This window comes from Hylobates moloch, unplaced genomic scaffold (genome assembly GCF_009828535.3).
Source record: "Hylobates moloch isolate HMO894 unplaced genomic scaffold, HMol_V3 SCAFFOLD_15, whole genome shotgun sequence".
In the NCBI taxonomy this organism is placed as follows: Eukaryota; Metazoa; Chordata; class Mammalia; order Primates; family Hylobatidae; genus Hylobates; species Hylobates moloch.
The window spans coordinates 3,095,150-3,104,694 of NW_026652290.1; the positions used below are offsets into that span (position 1 = coordinate 3,095,150).

The window sequence follows — 9,545 nt, forward strand, 5'->3', positions numbered from 1 at the left end:
CTCCGTGTCGGCCGGAGGGTCTGCAACAGCGGGTGGAATTTTTGGCACAAGCGAGGGAGGAGGTTGGAGCGACGAGAGGCGGGAGCGGAAAGGGCGCGGAAGCCGGGGCTGCAGCGCGCTCCACCGCCCAGCTGCAGGTGGCGCCTCTCGCCACCCGCATCCCGCTGCGCCCAGGGAAGGGCCGATGGCGCGCCGTCCTCCCTCCTCCCTTCAGGAACCCTGCGACGTCCCATCCCCTCCGACGCAGGCCGGGGAAAGGCTCAAAAGGTTCGAGGTCGCGTTCCTGCTCTCCTGCGGGCTTCTCTCACTCTTAGATCCCGCATCAGAGGAAGCGGCTCTCCTTGAGTGGGCAAAGCAGGGGTGAGGGGCTGGGGGCAGTTCCACTGACAACGGCACGGGGGCGAGAGGGGTTTACCCAGTACATACAGAAACAGCAGAAAAGACATCTTTTTAATGGCTTTGGCTTTATGGCACGAAGCAGGCACCCTCTCATTAAAGGCACAGAGTCCTCTCTTCTGCCCCACCTCCTGGGTCCTTAAAATCGAGTCCTGAGTTCCAGAGGGGTCACTGCAAGGCAGCAGGGGAGAGGGTCACAGTTTCACTCTGTGAGTATCAGACACCCAGGCCCAAGGCCCAGACTGGCCTCTGAAGCTACAGGGTAGAGTCTGGATACAGGAGGCAGCCGAGATGGTCCCTGAGAACAGACAGTCCCAGTCCCCTGGAGCAAGCTCCATCCCCTGCAGAGCTGTGAGGTCAGTGCTCCACATCCTGGGGCAACGTGAAATCCCTGAAGCTGTAGAAGGAGATGTCACCATGATCCACCAGGGCAAAGATCAGAGGGACATCCCCACTCTGGTAAGATAACCGCTTGAGGCTGCAGAGGTCTGGGACAGGCTCATCAAATCTGCAGGGACAAAGGGTTAGAGTGAGACCCAGCCACAGCCCACTCCTAAGCTCTATGGCTCCCAGAGAAGAGATTCTGCAGAAGGAGTTGGGGTGCAAGAATTCTGGCCCATGAGCTCTTCTGTCTGCAAAACACAGGGCTCTGATGAAGAGGGCCCCAAAGCCCTGGTTGGGGAGGTGCTAGGAAGAGCAAGGTGCTCACCACTGTCAGCCTGTAAATCCCCACAATCCATATCCCTTCTGCTGGGTGAGTCCTAGACTAAAATGGCATTGGAGAGAGACTACCCTAAAATGCCAGCAATGAGGAGCTCAGAGTAGGGCAGCACAAACTGGCTGTGTGGCCTTGTGTAGGTCACTTAGCCTCTCTGGACCTCAGGTTCCTCTGAGATTGGCACACTGGCCAGGGGAGTACAGAGGAGTCCCACTTGGTTCACAGGAGAACTGGCAGCAGCTGGGGGAGGGGCAATGCTGGCTTACTGCATACCCACTAATGCACATCCGGGCATAGGGTTTGCCAGGGTTATTCTTTCGGAATGTGGCCACAGCGTCGGCCTGGTAAACATCAAAGCTGATTTCCAAGCCCCCAGACTTCTCCAACAGCCTGACAATACAATGAGAAACGTTATGACATGAACTCTTCTCCCCACCCTTTCTTTTCCATCCCACCCTTTCCCTCCACCAGTTCCAGGAAGCAGCCTCACAGAGGTGCCACTTGAGGGTTGGGGGCTCTGAACGCTTGGGCTAACCCACTGGTTGTTCTCCCTCCTCCCTAGACACACACAAACATTAGTTATTGCTCAGAGCTAGGCGTAGGGGTAGGGGTCCCTGGAACAATCCTCTAGCTTACACCTTACTTCAGGAGCCAAGTCCTAACCACCAACTCCTGGCGGTCAAGGTACTGCAGGGACGGCACTGCTTGGAAACTTACCGGGCACCTCCATCAGCAAGGTATGTTGTCTGCAGCACAGAGATATGCTGAAGGACCATGGCTACAAGGACACAGAAAACAAGGTACTGGGGAGGGGCGTCACATTTCTCAGTCTGCCATCTAGTTTAGGACAGCCAGATTTAGCAACTTTTTTTTTTTTTTTTTTAAACGGAGTCTCACTCTGTTACCCAGGCTGGAGTATAGTGGTGTGATCTTGGCTCACTGTGACCTCTGCCTCCCGGGTTCAAGCAATTCTCCTGCCTCAGCCTCCTGAGTAGCTGGGATTAGAGGTGTGCACCACCACACCCGGCTAATTTTTGTATTTTCAGTAGAGACGGTTTCACCATGTTGCCCAGGTTGGTCTCGAACTCCTGACCTCAGGTGATCTGCCCGCCTCGGCCTCCCAAAGTGCTGGGATTACAGGCATGAGCCACCGTGTCTGGCCTAGCAACATTTTATTTTTTTAGTAGAAGCATATCCCATGCAATTTTTGGAACCTACTTACACTGAAAAATTATATTTATACTGAAAGTCAAATCGAACTGATCTGGCAACCCTATCTAGTTACCTACAATCTACCGTGTTCCCATGAAGGCTTTAAGTAATTTGGAATCGTTAACACATTTAGCTTATTCTTTCCCCATTGGTTCCCTGGGCTTAGAGCAGATAGCAAGCCTTTTTTTCACTTGGCCAAGAAGGCACCTCCTTTTCCCATCTAACAGGTTGGGATCACAGCTAGTTGGTGGCAAAGCCATCCACATGCATGTTGCTTATCTTTTTAAGGATATGGTCATAGTTTCCACCCCTCCTTACCTCTCCTGACTCACCATCTCTAAGCCTTCCCACACAGGCCCTGCTGCAGCCGCGGGAGAACTGACCGTCCTTGTGGGTCCGCTCCCTCCTCCCACGTCTTTCTTAAGCCTCAATCCATCCCGGTTCATCCATGCCCTTTCCAAAGTCCTGTGATTCCTCAGCTGCCAGTGGCCCTCAAGGATGTGGCAGGCTGAGGGGGTACCTGGGGAAACGGCCTGGCTGGGACTCAGCAGGGGGGTGACGGGCTGGCCCCACAGGTGAGGGGCCCGGCTCTGACTCCTCTGCAGGTGCCGCCGCTGCAGCAGCTCTTTGTACTCCCGCCAGCTGGAGCAGCGCTGCACCTCAGGATCGGAGTTGACGTCTTCCCGGAACCGCGCGGCCTCCGCGTGGTGCTCCCGTTCCCGCCTCGAGAGCTTCTCCTTGCGCTGGTTCAGCTTCCGGCACCAGGACTCAGCGTCTGTCTCCCGCCCAGCCACGTTGGCCGGAAGCAGCTCTGGGGCTGGGGCGCGCAGGAGGGTGTGGCGGCTGTCTGAAGCCATGTTGGGGAAGGAGATCTGCTCGAAGTTCCAGCGCCGCTTACCGGACCCCGTGACTCCGTTCTCGGCTCTGCCACTCTCCCAGCTGCACCCCACCCCCTCCCTGGCCGGGCCAGGGCTGGGGCCCAGGGACCCCAGAAGCTGAAAGGGGCCCCCTGGGCCCTTTATGGGGCTTGACTCCTGGGGTTTCTCCTCTGGGCATTGGCTGGGCTGGCTGCAGGGAGGTGGGCTGGAGGCTGCCAGACTCTTGGGTTGCAAGGAGTTGTCCAGGGCCTTGGCCTTCTTATTAACGGACCTGAGGGACGTGGGGGAAAAGCAGCACATCTGCCCCTGGTTGCTAAGATGCACACGTCCCATGGGAGCTGAAGACAGGTCCCCTATTGTCTCCCTGAGTCTGCATGGGAACTGCCCAAGCCTAGTTCTTAGAAAGCCTGTACATTTTCCAAGGCCCCAGACACCAGCACTCCCTGGGGGCAACCCTGATGTGGGCATTACCAAGGGCTACAGCTGCTCCTCTTTCTCTTGCCGTCTCCATCCTCCAAGTGCTGCACGCTGGCATCCAGGTTAAGCTGCCTCTCATACGGGGGCAGGACAGAGCTGTGGGGTGAGAACAGTGGGTGTGCCGCTGATCCACCTCCTCAGCCTGGGGGTCTGGTGGGATGTGTAAGGAAACGGGCCAAGGGGACAGTCAGTGGGCCAGATCAGAGCCACACCTAAGGGCTAAGGCCCTAAGCAGACCCCCGTGAGGGGTACAGGCCCAGCCAGGGGGCCCAGCCATGTGCCTCTGCCTAGGCAATGGCCCAGAGGAGCTAGCAAACTTGGAAAATATAGGAAAATAAAAACCTTGGATAACTATTGTTAACATTTTCCTTTTATGTACACACTGACTAATCTCTCTCCGTATATTTTTTTCTAACAAAAATAGCATTGTATTAGCATACTGCTTTGTGATCTTTTTTTCACTCAATAATATATTGTGGACACAGCCCCCAGTCACTGCAGCATTCTTCCCTGCTGTGAATTTTTTCCTTTTTCTTTTTTCTTTTTTTTTTTTTTGAGACAGAGTCTCGTTCCGTCGCCAGGCTGGAGTGCAGTGGCGCGATCTTGGCTCACTGCAACCTCCACCTCCCGGGTTTGAGCGATTTCTCCTGCCTCAGCCTCCCGAGTAGTACTGGGACTACAGGCACATGCCACCATGCCCAGCTAATTTTTGTATTTTTAGTAGAGACAGGGTTTCACCATGTTGGCCGGGATGGTCTCGATCGCTTGACCTCATGATCCGCCCACCTTAGCCTCCTAAAGTGCTGGGATTACAGGTGTGAGCCACTGTGCCTGGCCTCCCTGCTGTGAATTAAGGCTTTAAGGCTATGCTGTTCAAAAAGGAGCCCCTCGCGACAGGTGGCTATTTAAGTTTGCATTTTTTTTTTTTTTTTTTTTTGAGATAGAGTTTCGCTTTTTCGCCCAGGCTGGAGTGCATCGGCAAGATCTTGGCTCACTGCAACCTCGGCTGCCTGGGTTCAAGCAATTCTCGTGCCTCAGCCTCCTGAATAGCTGGGACTATGGGCGCCTGCCACCACACCCAGCTGATTTTGTTTTGTTTTGTTTTTTTGTATTTTAGTAGAGACGGGGTTTCACCATGCTGTCCAGGCTGGTCTCGTACTCCTGAGCTCAGGCGATCTGCCTGCTTGAGCCTCCCAAAGTGCTGGGATTACAGGCGTGAGCCACCACACCCGGCCTATTTAAGTTAGATTTAAATACATTTAAATTAAATGAAATTAAACATTCAGTCCCACAGTTGCTGTAGCCCCATGTATTAGACATCACAGACACGGAACATTTTCATCACTACAGAAAGTTCTGTTGGACAGAGCTGTTCTAAGGGATAACCTCTCATTTGTGTGAGTCTGCCTCTTGTTCAACTCTTGTTTGCAAGTATACTGATTTTGCACAGTGAGTGTGTTCTGTGTGACTCCTCACTAAATGCAAGCTCTGTGAGGGCAGTGATTTTGCTCTTCTGTTCTCAGCGATGTGTACAGGGCCTGAGCCCCAGCAAATAATAAATATCGATCATTCTCACAGGTGAAGCACTGTACACGTCCATGATTATTTTCTTAGGATAGGTTCCACTTTCAGAAAAGAAAAGATGTAGAGCTGGGTGTGGTGACTCATGCCTGTAATCCCAGCACTTTGGGAGGCTGAGATGGGAGGATCATCTGAGGTCAGGAGTTTGAGACCAGCCTGGGCAACACAGTGAAACCCCATCTGTACTAAAAATTAAAAAAAAAAAAAAATTAGCCAGGCATGGTGGCACACACCTGTAATCCCTGCTACTCGGGAGGCTGAGACAGGAGAATTGCTTGAACCCAGGAGGCAGAGGCTGCAGTAAGCTGAGATCATGCCACTGCACTACAGCCTGGGCGACAGAGCTAGACTCCGTCTCAAAAAAAAAAAGAAAAGAAAATATGTGCCTGCTTTAGAGCTTTTGTGACATACTGTAGCTGCAAAAGCTGTACCTGTTTCCACTCCAAGTCTGAAGGTCTCTGCCTTTTACCAATGCTGGATTACTAAGGTGATGAAGGAAAAAACATTTAACCCGGCATAAAAAATGTGAAACCCTACTAATGGTAAATTCCTCACCCAGTCCTTCATTTAAGCATACACTCTACGTATCTGCCTGCGCACCTACTAAGCGCCAGGCACTGTTCCAATCCTGCCTCTCAGTGCTCACACATAACTCAGCTGCAAGCGCAGGTCATCTGAAGATGGGGCTCGAGTTCATAAACCAGAATAAAATGAAATGACCTGGATTCCTCCCAACCTGCCCCTCTCAGAACGCTTCCAGCAGAGGCCCCCAGTCTGTGCCCAAGGAACTGCACTCCAGCCAAGGGTTCCAGGTAAGCAGAGGCCATTTTCCACCAGAGACTAGTCAGCCAGGTCCCAGGACTAGAATATGTGGAAGGGAAACAGGAAGAGGATTTACCTTGGTTGGAAGCGTCGAACCACATAACCCAACCTCTTCAGGTGGCTGAAGACCTCAAAAGAAAAAAACGAAAGCTCAGATGGCCACTCTTGAAAACACCAAATGGTTTCTCCAGACACAGGCCATCCCCACAGCCCTCTCTGCCCCTCCTGTACACCCCCAGATTCTAAACCCTGTGACTAAGGTTGGACCATGCTTCATTATGAACACCATCCCTAAAGATCTCAGGCTCTGAATTCCTGTCCTCCCACTTACCTTACTCGGCACAAATGACATTTAGCCAAATCCAAAAAAACTGATAGCCATGAAACCAGAAAACCACTACGCCCTGAAATACTTGAGTATTTTGATACAAAGCTCACAAGAGTGAAGCTGCCGATCACCACGTGAACAAAGCGATGGCAGGTGGTGGGCATCTCTCCAGCCCCATACCTCCACAGATGCAGGTGGAAAGTTTCTGGTAAGGAGCCACATGTTCAACCTTGCGTCCCTGTGTTCATATCAGAGGAACATAGACAAGAATGTCCCCCATCCTGCTTGATCTCAGCAGGCTTCAGCACAGCTAACCACTTCCTCCTTCAAAGACCTTCTTTTGGCTTCTGTGATGCCACTTTGGTTTTTCTCCTGCATCGCCAGACACTCCTCGGTCTGTTTCTGCTTATCTGTCCCCTAACCTACACAGAGAGCCCCAGGGCTCAGACCCAGCCCTCTACTCTGAAGACACTCCCATACAGCCCAGTAGTTTAAATACCATCCATGTGCTCATGGCACCCATGTTTACATCTAGCCTTGACCTCTCCTCACGCTCCAGACTTGGATTCCAATTGTCTGTCTGCTTGACACTCACTTGGATGTCCGAGAAGCTCCTCAAAATTAACTTATCTGAAACAGAGTTCTTTCGACTGGTCTTGTCCTCCCAAATCTGCTCCTCTTCATTCTTCCCACTCAGAAAACGACAGCACCCTTCATCCACTGGCGCATGCCCAAAGCATGGGCGGTAATCCTGGGTTCTTCTCTCTCCTTAATCCTGACATCCAATCCATTGGCAAAGTCCTATCCATTCTTTCTCCAAAATATTTCTGAGATTCATCTATTTTTCACTCACTGCAACCCTACCCACCCCCAACCTGGGACAAGCCCCTAGCTTCTCTCACCTGAATGAACAGCCCAGTCTCTTTGGATTCTCTTCCCCCACCTTATCTTCTGCCAGCACTGGGGTCTATGTGAAGCCAACAGGCCACCACCACAATGTAAGCCTCATGACAACATAGCCCTTGTCTGCCCTGCAGCCCCAGCATGTGACACTGTGCCTGGCACCTTATGGGTACTTGTCAATACTCATTGATTCAGTGGATGGGTGGCTCCCGGAGGCGGGGTGGTGGCAGATACCTGGTACTGCAGGAAGGTCACAGTGTGGTCGGTCAGCAGCAGCTGGTAAGCTTCCTGGATAGACAGTGGCAGGTCTTGGTGGAAGAGGTGGATGGAGCCCTGGAAGTGGGGCCAAAAGCTCAGCTTATGAGCCCTCACTGCAGTGCCACAGAGGAATGGGGCAACTTCCCAGCTCTGATACCTCCCCCTCCCCCTCAGCAGCGCATCAAGAATGTGGCCAACCAGGAAAGTGGGGCAGCATCACTAATGTGGATTGGAATCCCTGCTCCCTGCAACGTACTACCTCCTGCTTTAGAAGTTCGGTTATCAGTTCTCTAAAGATCGGGTTGTGTGTGCTTTTTCTCCGATAAAACGTGTCCTTCCCGTTCTTTGGTCCCAACTCCTTCCCCACCTCCCGGGCCCCACTCACACACTCCAGAAGATACAAGGCCTCTTCCGGGTGAAGCCGCTGCCGGCCCTGCTCTGAGAAGCCCATGGTCTGCCAGAATTTGCCCTGTGTGGGGCCCAGAGCAAGTGTCACAAGGGAGGGAGGAGGGCCGGGAGGGCGGTCCCCGGTCCCCGAGCCCGCCGCTCACCGCGGGAGACTTCAACTCCACGAAGCCCTCTTCCGGCCTCCACTCGGCAGCCACCAAGCTGCCCCTGGCGAGGAGTGGAGAGGGGTCTGCGTCAGTCCATTCGGGAGGCCCCGCGGCCCGCCTCGCCCCCGCTTCCCTCATCCCCGGGCCCGCCCCTCTCACAGGCGCTCCACGCGCTGCTCTGCCAGCAGCTGCCAGAGCTCTTCCCGGCACCGGCGCAGCCGCTCGGCCTGAGCCGCCGAGCCGTCGGGCAGAAAGTCCTTGGGGCCATGCGAGCGCTGGGGCAGCTTCTGCGACCGCGAGCGGGAGGCGAAGAGCTCCTGGGCGCTGGGGGAGAAGGGGACGCGAGGTCAGCGCCGCGCATCGAGGGCCGCCCGGCCGGGTCCCGGTTTCCCTACCCGCGCCCCCCACACCCACTCCGGCCGGGCCGCGCCGCACCTGAGCACGCGCCCCGCGGGAACCTCCACGGCCGCGGGCTCGGGCTCGGGCTCCATCCCGCCGCCGCCTGCCGCTGCGCGCGCCGCCATGCCCCGCCCACCGCCGGAGCTCCGCGCTGCCCTAGCGCCCGCCGACCCGCCCTGCCGCGGCAGCCCCGCCCCCTGCACCGCCCCAGCCCGCTCTGCGCCCTCCTGACTGTCCCCGGTCCTAGCGCCCGCCCGGAGACGCGCGTCCCGACGCCGGGTCTGGGAGCTCAGCCCGCAGGTTGCTGGAGATGCAGAAGGCCCCTCTTTTGCCCCCAGCCCTCCTCGGGGCTTCTCTCCAGTAAAGCCTGAGGAGCCGGCGGCTGGAGTGCAGTGCGAATGGTCACACGTGTGACCGCCCCTCCGCAGCCCCGCGCTGCTTAGTCCCCACCGCCCCGGCTGGGCAAGGAGGGCAGAAGGGCTCAGGGAAGGACTAGCGGAGGGTGTGCAAATTCCGACTTTGCAGGCCCAAGGCCACCCGGGAACTGTCAGGAGCGGTCCGGGGAGGTTCGCCGTTCCTTCGGTGTCTTCCGTCCGGTCCCTACGGCTGGGCTCCGAAGCCAGGTTTCGAGGGCCGGGGGCGGGAGGCGCTGTCCGGCCCACGACAGTGCTGAAGCGCCACCTCCGCCCGGCACGAGCGCCTCCTCGAGGCTGGGGTCCCCGCACCGCCCCCGCGGGCCGCTCTGGTCCCGTCCGCTAGGTGGTGCCATTGCCCGGCCAGCGGCTGCGGGTGGGCGACGCCGGCCGCGGGCCGGGGGGGTACTGCAAGTGGGGTCCCGCGTCTTGGTTGCCAACCCCCTTCACCTTACGCCTTCTCTCCCACCAGTCAGACCCGGGGTGTCTAGCCCTTGGGTCTAAGTCCAGGACCCCAGGTCACCTCTGCCCCCCGCGCCCCCCGCCCCGCCGTTTCACCTGGGCGCATGCGCTGATCCGGTCAGCGCCCCCGGTCCGGGCGGGCGC

At 56.0% G+C, this 9,545-nt stretch overlaps 1 protein-coding gene across 7 annotated transcripts; it reads right to left on the reverse strand.

Moving 5' to 3' along the window:
• Positions 1–437: 437 nt before the first annotated feature.
• Positions 438–9,268, reverse strand: TSEN54 (tRNA splicing endonuclease subunit 54). 7 transcript variants are annotated; one of them, XM_032178726.2, is made up of 12 exons: positions 8,563–9,268; positions 8,287–8,451; positions 8,125–8,188; positions 7,959–8,042; positions 7,550–7,648; positions 6,161–6,213; positions 5,694–5,744; positions 3,676–3,777; positions 2,847–3,475; positions 1,832–1,892; positions 1,388–1,504; positions 647–904 (listed from the first exon to the last, which is right to left on the reverse strand). In XM_032178726.2, exons 1-12 carry the CDS (start codon positions 8,649–8,651, stop codon positions 754–756), a joined length of 1,665 nt encoding a protein of 554 aa, XP_032034617.1. In that variant the 5' UTR covers positions 8,652–9,268; the 3' UTR covers positions 647–753. The 7 variants fall into 7 exon arrangements, 5 of the variants coding, with proteins under 5 accessions (XP_032034618.1, XP_032034617.1, XP_032034614.1 ...); XM_032178723.2 differs by having other exon boundaries at positions 681–904; positions 2,659–3,475; positions 8,563–9,225; XM_032178727.2 differs by lacking the exon at positions 5,694–5,744 and having other exon boundaries at positions 438–904.
• Between the last annotated feature and the right edge of the window lie 277 nt (positions 9,269–9,545).